At 39.6% G+C, this 22,226-nt stretch overlaps 1 protein-coding gene across 2 annotated transcripts in view; it reads left to right on the forward strand.

Annotated features, from left to right (window-relative positions):
- Positions 1-15,227: 15,227 nt before the first annotated feature.
- Positions 15,228-22,226, forward strand: part of CPM (carboxypeptidase M) — a 28,051-nt gene continuing 21,052 nt past the window's right edge. The window contains exons 1-2 of one of the 2 annotated variants that reach the window (XM_033057107.2): positions 15,228-15,259; positions 15,393-15,546. In XM_033057107.2, the coding sequence (XP_032912998.1) occupies positions 15,242-15,259; positions 15,393-15,546 (172 nt within the window). In that variant the 5' untranslated portion in view covers positions 15,228-15,241. Of the gene's footprint in view, positions 15,260-15,280; positions 15,547-22,226 lie in introns of those variants that run through there. The other variant, XM_033057108.2, reaches the window with a different exon arrangement.

Consider the following 22,226-nt stretch of genomic DNA (forward strand, 5'->3'; position numbering starts at 1 on the left):
ACTCCAACATCAACATGTAGAACTGCTGTAATCCAGATCTGGAACTGTTCAGTAAAGAAAAACAGACCCTGACTTTGTTCTCGGTTTTTAAACCTGATTGCAAATCCCTTTTTTTTTTTTTTTTTTTTTCCCCCCTGAATGCTGCTCATCATTCCAGTAAGACTGGAAATCTTAATTAATTTATCAGTTATAATTTATGTCCAGGGAACAGTTTCATGCTGTGAAATTTATTTCCAGGGAACAGTTTCACAGTTATGCCTGCTGTCAGAATTTTTCAAACTGGAGATGTATCAACTAAAATGATATCATATGTTCCTCATAACTGCATGTGTTGTGACAAAAAGATAGAAGAGGAAGATTTATTGGAAGAAGATTGCCAGATGCTTTCCAGAGAGCAGAGAAAGCTCTGAACTGGGTGAGTCCCTGTTCTTTTCCAAGCCAGTAAAGTCCAGGCATTGGAGCTAATGCTGCATGTGTATTTGAAGGTTTGAGAGGGAGACAATAATAAATATAAGAATATAAGAATATAAAAATATAAATATATAAATATATAAATATAATATAAATAAATATAAAATAAATAATAAAATATCTTAATTGGATGGGGATAGAATTAGCTACAGAAGACAAAACAGACAAAACATAAGCGTTTGGAGGTTTTTGTCAAATTAAAGCACATCTCATTATATAAATATAGACATAAAAAGATCTTCAGCATTCCAATTTTATATTAAAAATGTGTCTTTAATAATTTACAGAGACTGTGAGTTTTAGAAATCTGTTTCCCATTTATCCCCTTTCTGCTGCTGGAATAAACTAGAACTTTGAGTTCCCAGGCAACAGCTAGGTAGCAATCACCTAGTGATCAGTGCAATAGTTAATATGAAAGATCAGGTTTGTTCCTGAGCTGACCAGGCTGCTGTCTCCCACTAAACACACAGACCTTTCAGGACAAGAAAATAAATTTTCTAGTCCCTATTCTTGGAGGAAAAGGCACAAGAGAGAAACCATGTGAGAAACAGGAATACAGAGAGCTATACAAGTCTGGAGAAATATGAGTATGTGAAAGAAAACCTCCAGAGAAAGGAATTATCTAGAATTTATACAAAGAGTCTGCCTGGGGCCTTCATAGTAAAAATTTAATCACTGTTCACCATTCTAGTGGAATTTTGGGGTGAAAAGTGAACAAGAAGTTCTTGGAAGCTGCTGCATATTAGCATCTTTTTTTTATTAGCTGCCAGATACTGACTTATCCAGCAGCATGATGAAGAAATCTGGATATAATAGATCTATTCTGATCTAAAAACACCCTCACAAAAACAAAAACCAAACAAACAAACAAAAAAAAATCACCAAAATAACCCCCCAACAAGGTAGATGAAAGAGAGAGAACCATTTACTTTTACTGGGGTCTTTTTTTATCTTTTCATTTGCTGATTTATTTTTGCACTGATGGAATCTCTAACACGGCTTCCAAGAAGTTTTGGAAGAAAAAGAGGGCAATAAAGTTCCCAGTTGTTAGTAAATTTAAGGCAATTAAAATGAGGGATTCAAAGTAAGCAAATCTGCGAACTATCAGAATTTTTTAAAAAAATTGTTCAGGCTCAATGATAGTAACATTATGAAAGTCAGTAATATTTTTTCAATTAAATGTGTGAATATATGGATAAATGAGACCTGAGAGGAATGTGTACATCAGCAGTGCAATAGCCAGTGGAAAGAAAAGAAAGACAGACATTTAAAATGAGAACCCAAATAAGTGCTGCTGATACTGAAATGATTAAGAGCTGAGAGAACCATGGGGGTAGCATTACAAAGAAGAAAAGATGAATCACCTAATTATAGAAGTGCTTATTATGGTAAAATGTACTCGGTGTAGCATCATGTGTAGTCTTATAGCATTGAGGTTAGAAAAGAAAGTCCCTTTGCACAGGGCTATATTGAGAATATTTTAAAATGTTTATGGGAGGAAACTGATGGAAAGGAAATATATGATCAAAACCAGAGGCTGTGTGTTTTGGAGGGTTTTTTTGGGTTTTGGTTTGTTGATTGGTTTGGTAAGGTTTTTTGTTTGGTTTTGTTTGTTTGTTTTTGTTTTTGTTTTTGGCTGGCTGTCTGGTTGGTTGGTTGGTTGGTTGGTTTGGGGGTTTTTTGTTTATTTTGGTTTTTTGTCTTTTTTTTTTTAACTAAAAGAGCCTAACTGTTGTTAGAAATGTGCAACAATATTTAAAGAAAAATGTGTTGCCATTGGGGTCATACTGAGTCATTGGAGTCGTACTGAGTCATACTGAGACTGCCATTGGGGTCAGCTGGGAACTGACCATCTTGCTCAGGGTGTGGCAGCCCAAAATACATACTGTTTTAATCTTGTTTATCTGTCAAAATAGACTAGAGCAAGAGAAAGCTTTCTGCATGGTTTTACTATCTAGATATTACTGTCTTAAATTGCAAATCAGTGTAGAATATCTGTGAAGTCTCATACCTACAGCTGTCAGATGATTGCTTGTATTTCAACTTAATCGTGTGTGGCTTTATAGATTGTTTAGAAATGGATGAGTAGTGTATGTCACTCTTTGCAAAGCAAAAAGTGACAAAGATTTCTATATTTTAGTAAAATCTCCATGAAGGATCATGATTACAGTTACGATAGGCATCGAAATTACCGTCAAACTACATCAGATAAAGGCAGTTGTTTGTTAACTTTAAACTAATGCCTTTAGCTACTGTTAAACTACTGAGGTACATGCTAAAACATCCTACCTTTACTGGATTTATCAGCTAGGTAGCTTTCCAGAAATTACATAATATTCGTATTGCAGCCACGGTGGGAATCCCTGGCATCTCCTAATGGTGGCTTCCCACAGCTGCAAGCATTTTCAAATGGAGTTTTTTCTTTTACAGTTGTCATTTTAATTGTTATAATGACTTTGTTAACTGTGCAAGTTGTTTTGATGATAAAAATGAAATGCTTAGCAAAAGGAGTAGTTGATTTTGATCCACCAAAGCTCTGTGTTACGGGCCATCCACAGGTCAGTAATTGTCATTGCAAGACAGGACCAAGTAAGAAATAACACATAACTCCTGGGAGATCCTTTGCTCAGTCAGAAACTTTTAGCTAAAATGATGTTTGCTATATCCTTTCTGTTCTTGTGAGTGACAAAGCTAACATTTTGCAGACTACCAGAAGGGGAAGCTTTGTTTGCCCTTACTAACACTGTGTATGTAATGTTAGAAATAACGCCTGCTGTCGGATAGGGGACAGTGATGCCATGGGCTCTCCCTGCAGTGGTTTCTCTTGTAGTCTCAGACTTCTCTGCTCATCCTTGCTTTTCAGAGCAGCAAGTTTGTGATGCAACAGGACAGATTTTATAGAAATTTCCCTTCAATGGAAAGAAAATATTCCAAGGCTAAATTCATGTGTACCAGAATGATGGTGGGAAACAGCGTCACAAAGCATATAGTCAGAGAAATGGAAACAAAACTGCAGTGTCCCAGACCTCAGAGCAGTCCAGATAGAATCAGTGAAAGGACAAGATTGGCTTGGAGTGATGTGCATCCCAGAAAGACAGGACAAAAGCCCTACTGTAGCTTATTTCTGTGAGTACAGAGGACTAACACAGTAACAGCCCGTACCAGAAGGCAATAGGCTGTGTTAGTGGCTTACAGACAATATTAAATCTTTCAGAACATAGATAAATACCCCTGCAAAGCAGGGTGTATTTGAAAAGGCTGCTAGTGAAGGGTAAGGGAGTCTCATGTGTCAGTCTTCTCAGAAAATTTGTTCAAAAAGCTGTCTAGAGAGTCCTCGTCATTACAAAGATATGCAATAGCTAGGATCAGCTTGAGGCAGCCCAAAAGCCACCACAGATAGAGATTATTATTTTTTGATGAGGAACAACTGTTGTGTGACTCTTCACTCAATGTGATCATTATTCAGAATTATTTGCACCATAGTTTTCAAGAGCCTGGTGTTCCCAAGTTATCCTCAGCAGTCTTAGAATGACAAGCAGTGGATTTAGCAATCTATTTCACAGGAAAATTGAAGAGTCACCTTAAACTTCTGCATCAGGGCCTTATCCTGTACTACTGGGCAGATAGTCTTCTCAATTGTAACAACACTTTTTGGTAGTTGTAACAATATTTTAAAACTAGTGAATCCTCCTGGATAATATCGTCATAGATTTTAAATCCCCTGCCTGCATTTTTCTTTCTCTGCCTTACCTTACCATTTGTAAGGGCTACATCTGTGGGGCTACGGTAACATCAGCAGAGCTGCAGCATTTATTGCAGAATAAAGTGCAGTGTCTGTAAGAGAAGACCAAGTTGAATACACAGCAGTTATGCAAAACAGCAGCACTTTCAGCACTCCATGCAGGGCTAGAGTAAATTTACTCCCTTTTTCTGGGTTTGTTTGCAGGGTGTAACCCCAGAGTTACTGCATGCTTCTTACATATTATAATATTATAATATAGTGTCTCATTTTGCCAAAGCATTGGGCAGATCTTTTTGAAATGTTTATAAAACATACGTTTTAAGCAAACAGAGCAATTTTAATCTTTGCTTAAATCTACAAGCTGAAAGAACCGAAGGTGAAACAAACTCTATTCTGTGTCCTGGAGTAATTCTATACTAGCAGGATAAGCATTTTATTTGATGATTAAAGTCTTTTCTGAATTAATGAAGTGACAGTATCATTTTGTGATAGGAGAGTTTCTTATAGGAAATTTTAATGAAAGGCTCTTTTGTTCTGCCTTTACTATTTGTAAAATTTGTCAATTTATATCATGCACAGCCGAAGTGTTTTAACTGGAGATGAATCTGAGGATTTGGTTTTTTGGTCTTTTTGAAGTAGGATGTATTGAGTTTGTCCTTTTTACAGAGAAAAGGATGAGTCAAGATAGCCAGTTCCAAGAATGCATTTAGTCTCAGAGTCGGAATTACATGACCTAGCAAAAAAATTTAGTGTTTTTCCCTTGGGTTTTAATATTCTTAATATTAAATATTAAATTAATATTATTAATAATTATTTTTATTTTAGTGTCCTGATAATGTAATTTCTCCACATAGATCCAGCCATTCTTTATATTATGGTATTTAATATAGATACTTTCTGCTCCAAGTATCTCCTTCTTTATGAAACTTATGCTTAATCTGTTTACTTCAGGCCTTACATAAATGTATATATGTCTCAGGAACTTGAGGGTTCTCACTTTCATTTATAGAAACCTGAATTTGATCAACTGCTTTCTTTGAAAATAAGGAATAAGGAGCAACAAGGAGGTTAGTGATGAACCATGTCATTGCAGAGTGACACTTCACAGGACAAAACACTTCTTCCTTGTTTTGGATTTTTCATGTGGAAAATTAGATTAAAACTCTGATCACTAAAAAAGTATCATTGAAAATGAAAGAGTCCATGCAGCCTTTTCCTGGATTATTCTTCACACTCCACAGGAGTCACCTCCCAGAGGCTTAGGACTTGTGGTCCCTTGCCAATTGCCTCGTCAATGCCCCCTTCCTTAGAAGGTGATTCCAGCTGCTTGGTTTCCCTACCCTCTAATTCCAGGCTCCTAGCCCTGTTACCCAGCATCTGAGCAGTCTGGTGATCACCTGCTCACCTCGCTGATGGCTGAAACCTTTTGCAAATCCCAGAGCTCTCTCAGGGATAGGGATTGAGCTCCCAAACAAGAGTTCCTCTTGTTCCGCCTCTTCCTCCTGTTCTTGTGATGGCCCTGCTTTGTTCTCTTTTACTAAACAAGCTCTCTTGTGTCCATTTCTTCTGGTGAACAGGGGTGACTGATACTGGCAGGGGTTGGTGCTGTGGTTCAGGGTCTGGGGCCAGGGTTGAAGTAGCTGCAGTGCCTGGCACTTCGTCATCAAATCCAGGGAGATCCTTTTCCCTTGAAAATCCTGAAGAGTGTTGAACTGGGCTCAGTAGGCCTGGGCCAGGACCCAGCACATTGCAGTGATTTGTGTCTCTCTGGAATTTCCAGACTGTTGGCATCTTTTTTCCAAGTATTTTCCTAGTTTTTCTGGATCCTGCACTTGTTCAGCAGGGAGTTCCAGGATGCTGGAGGTACGCACTGTCCTAGGCACTTGCCCACACTACCCCACACCCCTGTCCACTCAGAGCTGTCCAATCTCAGCACAGATCTCTGGGTGGTTTTTAAGTCGTTGTTCAACAAGACCTGGAACACAATCAGAAGACAGAGCAATAGAACAGGGCTGGTTTGAGCATCCCAAGGATGTTTGAAATTTGTGAGAGCTGTTGTAACTAGCCTGGAGGAAAAGGGAGGTGTCTCCCCCATGGATTATGTCCCCCACAGTGGGAAGAAGAGGAGAATCAGTAAAAAGGTAAGACTTGTGCATTGGGGAAACAGTTTAGTAATTGCAATGAAGTAAAAGATGATTATGATTATGATGATTGATGATGATGAAAAGGAAGATAAGAAGAAGGAGAGGAACAAATCCCAAGAAAGACAAGTGATGCGTAGTGCAGTTTCTCACCACCCATTGACCAGTGCCCAGCCATCCCCCAGTGATCAGCCCTGATTGTCCAATTTCCCCCAGTTTATATACTGAACAAGACATTCCATGGTATGGAACATCCCTTTGACCAGTTCAGGTCAGCTGTCCTGGCCATGCTCCCTCTGGCTTTTTGTGCATCTCTTCACTGGCAGAGCATGAAAAGCTGAAAAGTCCTTGACTTAAAGTAGGCACTACTCAGAAACAACTAAAAAAACATCATTGTGTAGTCAACAATATTCTCACAGTAAATCCAAACCACAGCACTGTACCAGCTACTACCTGGCCACGGTCTTTGCAGAATGCCAAATGATAGTAGACATATTCTCTGCAGCCCAGTCAACAGATCACTGCCAAATGTATGGAAAATGCTGATTTGTAACTTTTGCCCACTCTTCAATTACTCCATGTACATAAATGGCAACATAGGACAATGCAAAACTGAGAGTTGTGAGAGTCTAGAATCTTCAATGGAGCAAAAGAAAAATCATTCCCAGTTCTTTAATTCTCAAAAGAGACTGGACCAAGCATGTCAATCAGTTCTGAATAGAAAGGAAAAAATTCTTAAAGCATGGTATCATATTTTAATCAGATAAAGTGTTCCTATGAGACAGCAAAAGTTCATAAATCTCTATTTATCTAGCAACTCACTAAAATTTTGTTTCAAAAGAGTATGGGAGAAAATAATGGTGATCAAAATTGTGATCCCAAATCATTAAAACACAACAGAAATTATAAACACCTATGTCCATGGATCATCTCTGTTTTAATATAAAGCTTTGTAAACTCTACAGAAGTTAGAACTCTACATTTCTAGAACAGTAGAAGCCCCAGCTATGAAAGCTCCTGAGTCTATTCCATTTCCTACAGGATAGTGCATATCATCTTGACTGTGATTCAAAGCAAGACAACCTTGGCATAAGTTTAAAGTTGTTGAACATATGGTTGCATGATTACAGGCTCAGATTCTCTATTTACAGCTGGGTAGAGGCTGGACAGTATACAGAGATAGAGATCTTTTTTGTAATTCTAGATCTAGACAAAAGTACCAAAATTACCGGGGGTAATTAGGACAAAACTGGCTGGAGAGGAAGAAAATAAATTTTGGTCCTCTTACAAGGAATCATGTTCTAGGTATAAACTTACAAAAGGGATAATATATTTTGTGTTTTCACAAGCAGTGAAAAGAAATAATTCTTTGTTTAAAGACAAAGACAGAAGTTGGATTAAGTGATCACACATTTTCATTACCTTTAGGCTACAAGGCCAAATTTAAAGGTCCAATCTCAAAAATTATTAATCTAAGGGAACAAAGAAAAATAAATAAACTGAGTTTATGTTAATATAACATGCATCATAGGATCAGGAGAAGATGCAAATTCTGTTGAATCAGATTCTCCTTTACATTTAGTCCAGTCTTTAAAATTGTTGTAGTTAAAATAAGAACTCTTTTCAGTTCACATGAGAACTGGCTAACATTCCAGTCCTGTAAAACAGCTATTCTGCCACCATCAATCTAAGATCTGTACCATGACTCTGTAAACCAGCAATCACATTAGGCTTATATTGTGATATATTTGTAATTGTGATAGTTACTTTGCAATAGTGCCAAATCCTGGAGCACAAGAGATCTATGAGTATTAGGACAAGGTGAAATAATTAATGTTTAAAGAAGGCAAATATAGGAAATGTACGTTTTTAAATTATCAAATATCTATATGGCAATCTATGGAAATGTTTGTAGTATACAATGGAATTTGAAGTATCACCCATTACAAGATATTTTTAAATATCAAATACTTCTCTCAACAGTTCAATCATTGATCAAAGACAGACTCTCACAAAGTTAGGCTTGCATGGAAGCAGTCATGCAAAGGAGAGGCTCAAAAAAGCTGCTCTCTGTATAATGAAAAGAGCAGATCGAGGCTCCATAGATATCCATTATAAACCCTGTAGGATGAGCAATAATTAAAATTATATGAAAAACAATTGACTACCAAAATGGTTTTGTCAATCTATGCAGTTCATGCAATATTCAGCCTTGCTATCTGTTATGGGGATTTGAATACATGCCTTGAAATGAGGACATCTTTCAAGTTATCTTAATTTAGAGATCTCCTTACCACAGGCTCTCTGGGGATTTCATGTTTTTCTTGCGTATTTTCAGGCTTCCTGTGTGTGCGACTGCCAACAAGGATTACTAATGCAAATGAGATGAAGCTACTCTTTCTTAAATACTTTAAATCCTCATTCCCAGGGGACAATTTTCTATTATATTTTCACAGCCATATATTAGCAAAATGAAAATGAAGGTATTGAACCCCATTGAAGATTTGTCTCCTTCTGTATCTGGTACAGGAATTTGTCCCAGTGTGGGGCTTGCTCAGATCTCACTTTGGTGCCTGATGACTCTGCTCAAGCCTGCTGTAATGTATGTTGTTTTGAAACATCCATAGCAAAGATGTGCCAAGAATGCTAAAGCGTCCCTTATCCTATATATCTTGTCTGTGTGTGGGTTTGACAGGAAAAATTGCTGGCGGGCTACTTTTAGGGAAGCGTTGTTGTAAAAAAAGTTTATTTTTTCATGATCTAGTTTAAGTACAAAACATTCCAAAGCAAGAAAGCACTTAAAAGTATTTGTAAATAAATAACATTGGAAGTTCAATTGTATACAAACTCAGTGAACCAAGACAAAATTAAAGCTTACCTGGTCTTCCTTGCTTCCTACCAAATCTTGCCTAATTTTTTAGTTTTCTAATGACTCTCTAAAAGATGAACTATCAGGAAAAAAATTCTCTGCTGTCAGCAAAACAGCTTTTTTCATCCTGATCATCACCTGATTAAGATATTCATGACCTCAAATAAACTACCTTCAAATCCTGGGTGTTGAAACATCTTTGCTGTACAGGTTGTGTCTTGATAAGGGCTTCTCTTTAGCCAGCCTCCATAGCCACCATGGGAGCAGCTTTTCTTTCACTTTCCAGCACTTGTGAATAAAAGTTATTATTTCCAGTGCTCTTTTATGCAGGCTGTTATGTTTGTAAATACTGGTTGTGTCAAGATAACCTTAATACAGTTTCTGTCATAACAGTAGTCTTGGAAGGCTCATGTGGCTGGAGGAATTATTAATGTATTATTATCATTTTCTATACCAAACAGGCAATGGTATAAAGGTAGCAAAAGTTTGCATATCTGTAAGAAGGTTCTCTTTCTCAAATTTCTGTTTAATTTAATTAATCAGTGCATTACAAGCACTGATTAATCTATAGATAAATTCAGCATTAATATTTGCATATCATTGGTGGGGGAGGAGAGTAATAGGACGTAGTGTATCTTTAGGGAACAAGCCATTGCCAGAAGAGAGGCAGAGCACAACAGTCTCTCTAATAAGCTCAGTTTATTCTTCCAAAGAGAATCTCTTTCAACCTGTGGCATCCCATATATACCTCCCCTTAGCCAGCAGTTCACTCTCAGTTCACTCTCACTCTCCAGGAGCCATCTGGCTCTTCTGCTCCCCCAGCAAAGACCAGTGCCTACATGGATTAGGGAGCTGAGCCAGGTGAAAACAGGTTCTTTGAATGGTGTGTGTGTGTGGGCTAGCTTCCAGATGCACCAGTTCCCTAACTGACCACACAGCTCTTGGAGTGCTCTCACTGGCAAAAGGGAGGCAGCAAGGGTGGCCTCTCCAGGGACAGCTCAGTTTTAGGTTACTATAAGCTGGTTAGAAAACCATACCCATATCTTCAGAGAAATGAAGCCTACACAGAGCCATATGACTTAATAAATGATAGTCTAGCCAGTACAGACTAACCCAAGAAGTCTTGCCCCATCTGCTTTCACTGTGGTTAAACAAGTGGCATCTTTGTTTATTGCACCACTAAACATTAATTTTTAACCTGCCATTCAGCAAATTCATAGCTATTGTATATCTGGAAAGCTCCTTTTTCATTTCTTTCCCAAGAGAAAAAGGTTAATGCAAAAAAAAAAAAAAAAAAACAAAAACCAAGAAAACCAAAAAAACCCAAAAAAACCAGAATAGTACTTTTCACTGATGGGAGATTTCAGTACACACTGTTTATTCGGTCGTCTGTGTAGAGGCTCACTATGCATAAATCAGTGCAGAGAAATAAAGGATTGTTTTATTACACAATGAAAATTTCCAAAAAGGATATTAATTTCCTGTTCAAGAGATGGCACCATTGTTTACTTGAAACAGATATGCTAAGTGGCCTGGAGGAATTTTGTTTTTAGGAGACAGACTTGCCATCATTGTGAGTAAGAGTGTTGCATTGTTCTTGAAAATGGCAATTAAAGCAAGTTTTGATTTAAAGGTAATTAGCAAAAATGGCAAAACGCTCTTTCAAAGCTTGACAAATTTTCCAAATGGCTAAAGCTGAAATGAGTCCAGTTCCTGTGATAATTTTCAGATTGCTCAAAAGCATTGCTTAATATCAACAAGAAATCAGCTATGAAGAATCTCTTTAAATTCCATGGTATTAACTGCAATGCATTTCATATACAAATTAGCAGACCTGACAAGATGCTATGTCAACATCTTAAATCCTTCACATTTTGTTACCCTGAGGTCAGATCAGCAAGATGTTAGTGAGCAGAAAGACTACTCTCAGTCCATTTCCATAGGAACTCATCTGCCAAATCTTCCCGATTGCTTCTTCTCAACCACAGTATCTATAACCCCTCCACCTTCCAGGCCACTCTCACCTCCTAAAGACCTCTGTGGACATTCCTTACCTTCCTTCTTTTTGTTTGCTTCCCTGAGATGCATCTCAGGCCACTGAACTTCCCACCAAACCTTTCTGGTTTTCTCTATTCTTAGTCCCATGCTCTTACCTACCCAGGGACATGTAATGCCTCAGGTGTGAAATTAGGTTCTGCCATTCCAAGGATAATTTATTTTCAAATTACATCTAATTCTGTCTGGACTGTTGAAAGGGCAAATATAAGCCAATTTAAGAGGAGAAAGATAAAGCTGAAAAACGTTACAATTGTATTATAATACCCAAGAACAACACTCAAGACCTTTGTCTTGAATGAGATCATGTTTCCATTTTTCAACCCCGTGTGGAGCAGAACTGACCTGTTCTACCATAGCACATGACAACATGTTGTCACACAGTAGCTCAAAATCTCTGCTGTATGCAGATCTTGCTGTTTGCACGATGGGATGAGTGAGAGGATTGTCAGGCAGCTGGTTGTGGTTCCAGATTCTCCAGCTGAATCAGTGCTTGTCTGGACAGCTCTAAACAGTGCCAGCTGCTAATAGTTCCCCTTGGGATCATTTTCTAATTGCAGACTACCAGACACAGCAGGGCATCCCTTTCTTCTCCAGGGGTAATTCTTATGCTGGGATGGAGGGGAGGAGATTAATGAACCAAATATGCTGAGAACTGTCAGTATGGTAGAGACAACTAATCAGTTGGTGAATGTTTGAGAGATTTCAGATATTTTAGTGCTCTTTCTTGCAGGGAATCTATCTTTTGTCATACTAATATCAGCCTGTTAAATCGTCAGTGCAGATATTGTACACCAGAATGGCTTCACTGATGTTTATTCAGGTGATTTTTATCTGGGTTTATGCTAATCCAGAGCTGTGCTGTCCTATCAAGTTCATGTGTCTGTGTCATCACTTGAGCTGAACTCACTTGTCTGGTCCATCTCACTTGAGAAAGCCTTTATCTTGTGATTTTCCCCAGAGGAATCTGATTGTCAGGTCCTTAACGTTACATCAATCCACAGAACATGTAGCTGTAGTCTGTATGCCTAGGACATGATTTCAGATGACAGTTTCAATAGCACAAAAACTTAATCTTTGTTAGTGACCTCATTTTGAATTTCTAGCCAAAAAGATTTTGACATTTCAGTTAGAATGTGGCACACCTATTTTTTCTTACTGGAAAGTGCAGGAATCCTGCATGAAAGATAACAAAACACTGATTAAGATTTCAAATTCCAAGGCCTCCTCTATGAATGGCTCTCCAAAGCCATAAAATTTTCCAGAAGACCCTTTTGCTGCGGTTACCTATCTCAAGGGCGTCTGTGAAGCGTCAGTCCCAGGGTGATACCCGACTATTGCGTGAAGAGCTGCTGGTACCTGTGGCAGGAATTTCTGTGCCTGTCACTAGAGGGCAACGCAGCCGCTCTCAGCATCCACGGTGAGCCCAGCTCCTGCTGACATCACGGATGCGAAGCTCACACACAGACTTGAAGGTTTTTCTCCACAAATCCCACGCTCAGGTGCTAATCTAAATAATTCCCAGTCGAATACTTTTGAACGGACGATCCGGAATAAGGCTGAGAGGAAAATAATGCTTCTCACAGCAAGGGGAGTTGGCTGCTCTGTGTGTGTCACTTGCTCATAAAGGGTCACTGCCCACTGCAGTGCTGAGAACAACTGCAAGCACTTTGGGACACCTACTCCCTGGTTTTGAGCTGCTGATGCTCACGGGAGTTTTACTGCTGGTTTAGTTTCGTGCAGGATTTCATCTTTGCTACTGACTTTACCCACAGCTGTTTTACCGGACTATTACTAGCCCAGGCTGGATTGAACTGACTTTGTGAAAAGCAGTTCAAGTTTATCTTTGAATTTTGTGCAGGCTGGGGGGCCGGAAAAAGGAGCTTTGATTCTGTCACCTATAACTCAAATATTGCCAAACAGGCTGACTTGTCTTAACTTGCAAGCACCTGGCACAGAAACAATCTATCATTTTGAACACTCCTATATGCAGTAATACTCATTTAACCGTGACTATGCTGGCTACATTAGAGGGTGGTGTAATTTCCAAATGAGATAATGCTGCGTTATCCAAGTCACCTTTGATATTGCATAATCACCCAGTATCAAAGGTGACTGTATTTGTTTCACTAAGTTTTTACACCCCTTGTGATTTTTACCGTGTTGCCAACACCCTACTCTGTCTTGAAGTCAGAGTTCTCTGATTTCATGTGATTGTCTTGGGAAGGTTTCCAGGAATGTTGATGTGGGATTACCACCCGAGTGTATTTTCTTCCCTGCTTACTCAAGTAGTGTGTCCAGATCATCTTTCAAGGAGCCTATAAATATGTATATTGTAGCCAAATACATTCAAATATGCAGCTCACACACTTGACTTCTTCCTCCTGCTTCTCTGGAGACATGTTTGCAGTGTAACTCCACGGTTTCTCTCCCATTTCACATAGCAGGTAACTACAACCAAAATCAACTATCAACTTTTTAATTTTTTTACAGGATGTAAAAGACATCTGCATTTAAGTCTCACAAGAATTTTGTTTTGTGAATAAGAGAGAGAAGGTCTTGTCAAGTTATAAGAGTTAAAATAAGGTGGAGTTAGTGTAGAGAAAGGCTCTGGGTCTGTCCCCTCCCTCAGAATATCATACGATAAGGAACCTTATTCAACAGAAATATGATATTACATATCTCTTTTAATCAAGCAGCCTTATAATTTGCATACATCCCTTGCTGTATGTCATATATAATACAGAAGTCCCTCCCATGAACTAAGAGGGGTCTGGATGTGGACACCTTGCATTTTTAGATATATATGCCTCTGGGTACATTAGGATACTACAGATAGTTGCTTTAAAATGTAGTTTCAACATTTTTTTTCTTAAAATTTCACAGTTAAAAAAAACCCAAAGGTACTTTTAAATTTAACAGTAACTTTTTAACAAGGAGTTTTTCTAAATATAGTGTCTTCTATTTTGAATACAGGACTTGTTATTTGAGATTGGCTCATAGGCTCACTTCCTTTAACATCCTTTTCTGACATTAACTAGCACAGTAAATTTCAGAAGAAAGCAGATGAAATCGCACTGGTATTTATAACTTTTTTTCCTCAGTAAAATTAAACAGAATTTACAAGTAGCTGTATTCTAGTACTTAGCTATATCCACATTCATATTTTAAATGAATAAAATAAATGCAGACACCATCCTGAATAAAAAAAATGCAGGCTAATTTTTGTTGCTGGAAGCCAGCTTAACTTTCTTTCTCTTAGCTCTTTTCAATCTTCAAGACAACAAAAGGTGATGAAAAAGTCTTTGTGGTGAATCCCAAGACCAAGATACCCCCAAGGCAATGTGGTTAGTGCAGAACCAAGAAAAGCACTTAGTTCTGTAGATAGAATCCAGTCCTTTTAGTAAGCGAATACAAGCCTATTAAAAACTCATCTTTAAACAAAACAAGCCAAAGCAAAAATAGCACCAGGTAGAGATTTTGTTGGATTTGCAGATAAATTCTCTGACGGCTCATGCAGCAGGCTTTGTCTCCGGGCCCCAGGTGCTGCCGTCCTGATCGCACGCCAGGACCACACAGGTGCCGAGGAGGAGCTTGCTTTTTATTTAACAGCCCTTCTCGTGAATCTGAACACCACCAAAAGCCAGAACGTGACGGTGCGCACCCCTCCCCGGTTTATTGTTTTTCAATCCCCGCTGACCCCTCCGGCAGGAGCGGGGAGGGAGAGCAGCAGCGATGGGAGCGGCGCCCACGGGAGCCGCGCCCCGCGCAGGTGAGAGCCCCGGCGGGAGGGAGGGAGGGGACAAGGGACAGGGGGAGGGCTGTCCCCGAGCCCCGAGGCGGGCCGGGGGAGCTGAGTGGATGTGTCCCGCGTCACTCAGGGGCAGGGCCGGGCCGGGCCGGGGATGGGGATGGCGGCCCCCGCCCGGCGCGGCACTGCGGAGCGGCAGCGGCGGTGTCAGCATGCGGGCGGCGGCCGGGGTAGGGCGGGCAGCACCTGCTCCCGGCTGGAACTCCCGGCTGGAACGGGCAACCAGGGAGGGAACGAGGGACAGCTCCCCGCGGGCTGGCCGCTGACAAGCCCGCGGAGAGAGCTTCATCTCTTTCTTCCTAGGACGTGGTGGGCATCCTCATCCTCTGCCTGGTTTCTGCGGCCGCGCTGGACTTTAAGTACCACCACAGCGAGGAGCTGGAGCAGTACCTGAAGGGCGTTCATGCCACCTACCCCGCCCTCACCCACCTGCACAGCATCGGGCGCTCGGTGGAAGGTAAGGGCGGCGGGACGGGGGGAGAGAGGCTTTGTGTTCCCATTAAATCGGGGCTGCTGTGGGTAAAGGTGGCGTTCCGTGGGCGCTTGCTGGCTGCGGGGCTGCTCTAACAAACCTCTGCCAAGTTTCGTCTTCCTCTTGCTTAAGCGTGAATAACACTAACTCTGGCTGAAGCATCATATGTGTCATCGGGGTAAAAGTTCTCCCAACACTTACGCTTCTGAGAATTGGAAACGTTCTGAGTGGCAATTTCAGAAAGAGGGCTGTCTTTATGGAGCGTAGAATATGCGGGACCCCTTTGCCAAGTGCCCGTTCTGGGTAGGACTATAATTAAAGACTTGTGTTTTCTCACTTGTGGTTGCATTAAGAATACCTTCTGATACAAGGTCTTGTGCTGTAGATGAAGAATAGGATTTCAGTCTCAAACCTTACAGGAAAATGTACTGAAATCAATAATCACCTTTCTGACCTTATATTGATATTTTAATTTATCTCCCTATGATTGGTACTTTCTTACAGTAAATTTGGGGGGGGGGAAGTGACTTATTTTTACAAAGAGATTTAAAAGATCAGTGTTTATTAGCATATGGACTTTAATGTATGTCTGTTTAATTTTGAGCAAAAAAACCCTGACAAAAACAACCAGATTACTTTATTAAATTTCAGTTCAAGAAACTAAATCACTCTGAGAAGAGCTATAAAGCTAGATAGAAAATCCATTCTTTAGAAACATCATCTGTTGCTCTAATCCCATTTTGTACCACTGGAAGGAGCCATTTGTAGCATTTATTATCAAATCCATGCTTGTGTTCAAAAAAACAAAAATCTGTATTCTTCTCGATAGATGATCATGAAGACATTTTCATGTCTTCTCCCTTGTATCTCAAAGCAGAAAAGGAATTGTAAAGTTATTTAAACTGTGTTGATTTTGGTTTCATCAAAGGCAGAATTAGATTGGATTATGTTATTCATCCATGCAAGAGGTTAGTTCCTGTAAGTACAGTTCCCTCCAGTACAAACTAGCAATTATCCACATCCTCATTTTCATACCTTTAGAGAACTTAGCTAATGTTCTGATGGTAGGACTAGATTATGACTTTTCTGCCAAGAACTCAGCTGGCTTATCTTTGTGGGGGTAAGCAAAAACCTTTCATCCAGCCTGAGAGATTGAAACTTTGGCTTTTACATATCTAGATTCCTGAAAGCTGATAACATGAGGTGTTCAACTTGTCTGAGTTCCATCAGCATGAAAACTGGAAAAGCATCATCTCTTGATTGAGCAAGGCACTGAAACATCATTCAGATTTTGATATATTGCCTTCTGCTTTGCCAAACTCTGAGAACTGTGTGGGCCCTCCTTGTTATTATTCTCAGTGCCATGTAAAGCAGAATGGCAGTGAAAAATGTTAAGTGCTCGTCTGTTCTTTTGTTTTTTTCTAAATGTTAGGAGATTTCTAGCTTTGTTGAGAAATGAACTTTCAGAATCACCTAGAATATTGTAGGGGACAATACTGAATTAGGGTCTAATTTGGGGGGTGGTTTAGCTCATACTATAAGAAATTTTTGTGGCAACAGTGGTTGTAGAATTTTGGTGAAAATGAAGTTTCAGTTTTGGTCTGTGGGTTGATGTTCTGTTCCTCTATTCTCAGTTAATCCGATGCAAGCAAGACTGTCTGTGCATGCACACACTTGTATGGGTTTACTAGAGTTGTCTTCCTGCCAATTAGCTAAACCATGATAGCAAAGTGTAGTTCTTGATGATGAGAAACAGAAATCAATTTAAGTACTATAAAACTGAGATCAATGTGATGTAGTAAGTTGATACTCCAGATACGAACGTTCTTGATGATGACTACCATGGATCAAAGTAATGCCTATAAATCCAACAGACATTATTTTACTATTATTATGGATAGCTGTTGTTCCCATGTTATTTGTTAATCTACATTTTGCTCCAATTTTATCTAATAATCTGGTATTTTATACTGCCATCTAGGCTTGTATTATGAAGAGCATGAAGTAAAGGCTTGACTTTTGGTAGGTGTGAGTAGATTCAGAGCTCTACAAAGATATAAAAATCCATCTCTTAGAAGTTGTGGAGGGTGATAGGGACCTGTGAATTACCACTTCAGAAAGTGAGTGTATGTAGTCCTTTTAAAGAAGTATCTAAACACTCTTCATGTCAGAAGCCTTGCCTGCTTCAGGCAGATCATAAAGTAATTTAGGTCTGGAGGCTATCTAGTTCCTGTTCAAAGCCAGGCTCACTTGAAAGTTAATGATGATGCTCAGGGCCCTCTCCACTCTCCTTCTGAATATCTGCAAGGGTGGAGGTTCTACAGAGTCTCTGGCTGCTTGAGCCACCTTGCAGTCCTTGGGCTGCACAGCTGCAGCTCAGCCAGTCTGCAGTCTGTACCTGCATGGGGTTAGTTTCTTGAGTTGATAATCCAAGTATGGGCCTCTTCTATTCCAGCTGCAGGATTTTGCATTTGTTTTGGTCAAACTCTGTGGTTTGCTGTCAAGAAATTCCTTCAGCTTGTCAGGGGCCCTCTGAATAGCAGCCCTGATGAAGGTATCAAACAGCATCAGCCCCCAGTACTGACCCTTGAAGAATGCTGCTAATAATTTGCTGTTTCTTGAACCATCAGTAGTTCAGTCCAATCAGCTTCTGGCCTTACTGTAGTTTCTTCCTGTAATCCATATGTTCCCAGCTTGTTCACAAAGACACCGTTAGATTGACTAGACATGGGAACAGGCTGCTCAGGGAGCATCCTTGGAGATACTCAAAAGCTGTCTGGGCAGCTGGCTGTAGGTGGCCCTGCTTAAAGAGAGGAGTTGGACTATGTGGCCTCCAGAGGTCCCATTCAGTTCCTGAATCTGTTGTTCTGTTGAAAGTCTTGCTAAGGTCAAGACTAAAGAAATAGGGTACTTTGCTCCATCTCACTAAGTCAGTAATTTCTGCATAAAACTCCAAGTGAGATTTGTCATGGATGAATCTGAGGTGATGTTTACAGTGTGTTTATTTGATGCATGTAGACTGTAACAGTGATGTACACAGCAGAACCTGTACCAAGATCCTCAGTGGAAAACAAATGAAAAGACGCCCAATTTTTGTGGTGGTTTACATCACCATATAGAAATTCCCCCTGCCAAATTACTTGGAGCACCTCTGCCAAATTACTGGGCACAATGTGTTCTAGACTGGCAATGGCCTGTTCAGTCTCCAGATCTGATTTGGAAGCTATGATATTTAATTATGTATCTCATCTACTAAGCTATTATCCTTAAATAATAGGGGATAAAGGAGCTTATAAGATGTAGGTTATTGGCTGACGAAATTGGATATTACCTTTAGGTCTAATTTAGTAGGTATCCTCACAGCCCTCAAAATTTGTAGGTGGTTTGTCTGTGAGAAACATGCTACAGTCTTACCAGCAGGTAGGCAGAGATGTGTGATGGCCCAGAAATACCTGAATTCTTCTATATTGTTTCAGGTTTGTTATTGAATAAAGTTATAAAAGCTCTTTGTCAGACGTCAGTTTTCTATATGTCCAATATCCAACCTCAGAACAGTGTGTGCCCTCTATAATAACAGAGGAATCTACAGAGCTGCATCAGTCTGGGATGGGAGAATGGGACCAGGTGTAATCATATTAACCCATTCTGCCTAGTGCCACCCCAGTGAAAAACAGACTGATGCTTCAGCAAGCAAATCTCAGAGTGCATTACCAAAGGGAAAATAGTCAGTGTATGTGTATGATCTATGGCGTTTCCTTGTTCAAGATGCAGTGCTGCTGTTATTCTTTGAAAAGAAAACAAAGGTGGTGGGAAGCCAACTTAAGGATTATAACAGACCTGATCACCTCCTTAAGAGGACAAAACCAACCAGGTATTGGAAGAGTGGAATAACTTTTGTAGTGGATCCACATGCTAAAAAGTCTTTTCAGATACACTCTGGAATGAGATAAAGTGATAGCATGCTAATTACAGCTTGGTTTAGATCTAGATTTTATGGAGGCCAGTCTGCATTTTTAGAATTCCAGTCAACTTGGGGCAGTTGTAAACATCCTCAGGCCAGATTCTGCTCGCTGAGGGAAAGGTTGTGTAGGGTTAAAATACTGCTGTCCTTACCTAATGAAGTTTCAAACTTGACTTTATGTATTAATATCCCTTTGGCAGATTTTATCACTGGAGAGACAAAAAGTAAAACAAGCTGACCAGATTTTGCTCTGGTTCCACTACAAATTCTCACAAATACCTTGCAAAAGAGCTGTCCTGAAAGCTTCTTTGGTTGAGAACTATGTGGTTTAGTCGTCCAATTCTCATACTTAGTGAACACCCATATTCAGTTGCTCTCTCTGTTGCCCTTGGACAGACACATTCTATCCATTAATCTTAAACACTTCGCTAACTTTTGCGGGAAATTTTTTGGTTTTGTTTTTAAGTAGCGAGTCTTGCTTATTAGCATTTTGCTAGCCCTGCTCTGTAAACAAGAGAGGCTGAATGTGCAGGAGGTTTGTGTGTTTGCTGTGGGTTTTATAGTTCGTGCAGGACTCGCCCTTGGCTGCGTGCATGGACTATAGGGAAGGTGTGCTCAGCAGGTTTCTCAGTGCCAGGTGCCTGTTGCGTCTCCTTCCTGCCTGCATTCGTGTGTGTTCCTCCTTGGAAAACGGGAGGGAATGAGCATGCCCAGGTTTCCGTCTGATAAGCAGCTGTGACTCCAGCAGAAGGGTGTGCTGGGGATTAGGGCTCAGGTAGTGCTGCGTGCAACGTGTGCCTGGTCATACAGTCCATAGAAAACCTGGGCAATTAACCTAGGCAGTTAATCCATCATTCCTCACCAACATCAGTGGAATGTGTGCCCAAGGTGTGCCAGAGGTCAACTTAAATACAGTGCTGGTGCCTTTAGGCATTTATGGGTGGTAATTGAACAGGGGAGTACTGATTTAAGGTTCACTGCAATTCAATGAAAATGTTTAATAACAAAAGGCCAGGTATAGTACTTGTCTCATCTACATATTAATAGTCTGTATGTAGCTGGGAAAAAATAGGAAGTCATTTTTAAGTTATTTATTGTGGCACAGTATGGAAGGAGCCTGAGTTACTACCATCAGTAGTAAAGTGCATTGGAAATTTTATTGATTTGCGTTACAGACTTTTATATTCTGGGTATTTTTACTTTGTTTAAAGTACTAGAAGACAAGTTTTACTGCTGGAGAAAATGAAGCTGAAATATGTTATCAGTGAAATGTTTGTATTCTACTGGAATTATTAGGTTGGCTCTGGGGTTCTGGCACTGCACAAAAATAGAATGAGAAAGTTACAGCACATATACTTCTCTCTAAGTTTCTCGGTGTTACCAATTATTAAATGCTAGTGCCAGTGTTTTTAAAAGAGGGAAGGAAAATGAAAGGTAATTTTGTCTTAAAATAAGCAAATTACCTAGACAAAAATCCATAGTAAATGTGTTGTCTTTAAGACTATATTGCAGTTATTTTTTCTGTGGTTACATTACCTGAGGTGTATTCGAGTAGAAAATTGTTACCTTAGGTTTGGTCCATTTGACTGCTGCAGATGACTTTCCTCCTGTCTCCAATTCCTGATAATGTCTCTTTCCCTCCTCCTTATCCCTACCCCACAAACTTCCTTACAGGCTTGTCATGCAAGTATGGTGCGTATAGATAATGTAAGCTTGAGGTTTTTCAAAGTTTGTTTTTAGAAATAAGAATGAATAAGACATTTTCCACCCTGAGGGCCCCATGATGCAAATCCCACTGAACTTGCTTGGCTCTAGTCCAGAGTTCCCTGTAAAAATGGGCATTCTAAAACCTACTGTGATAATTAAGTTCTTACCCATGCTTGCCCATTTCTGAAATTTTTTTTCCTGTTATGTGTTCACTTGCTCTTTTTTTGTGTCTTTTCTCATAGCTATTTTGTTCTTGTCTTTGACAATGTGTTAGACATATAAATGTATGTTTACATGTTCATTTTATTATTGAAAAGGTGTTTGGGTTCACAGATGGGCTTGATATTAATAATCTTGTAAACTCTATTTGCAGCACATTATGTGAGTCACTGTGATGGGAAGGGGAAATAAAACAGAGAAGGAATACTGGCTCCTTCGTATTTTATCTAGTGAAAGCTAAACCATGACTTTAAAAACAAGAAGTATTAGCTTGTATTCTTAAGTCTTCAGCTCTCAGCTGAGCTTTGCTCTAAATCATGTGTTGAAAAAGTCACTATTACTGTATTAGCTCTAAATTCTAAGTCTATTTGCCCTAAATGAAGCTAAAAATTCTTTGGTTGCTGAAATATAGATTCACGTATTATCTATCTGCATCCTCTAGCATTTGACTCCTGTGATGTGACTCAAGTAGTTTGTGTGCACTCCTCCAACAACCAAGTACTAAGATTTTATCTGATGATAGCAAGACTTAACTTTGCTTTGCTGTCAGTATAACTATGCTTTTTGCATGAATAATTTATAAAAAGCGTGTCATTTGGTCAGCGTCAGATGTTTAAAAGATTGATAAGCTTAGACATTAACTCTTGGAGATGCAGTCACTGACTGAACACATTCCTATTCTGTTGCAGTTGAAGTAAAATGATTTGCTTAAGAAGTCTTCTCTTCTTTACACTTGCTGTGAATTGGTCAATCATTTTTGTCCTGCCTTCTGTGATTT

Source organism: Catharus ustulatus, chromosome 4 (assembly GCF_009819885.2).
Source record: "Catharus ustulatus isolate bCatUst1 chromosome 4, bCatUst1.pri.v2, whole genome shotgun sequence".
Lineage (NCBI taxonomy): Eukaryota > Metazoa > Chordata > Aves > Passeriformes > Turdidae > Catharus > Catharus ustulatus.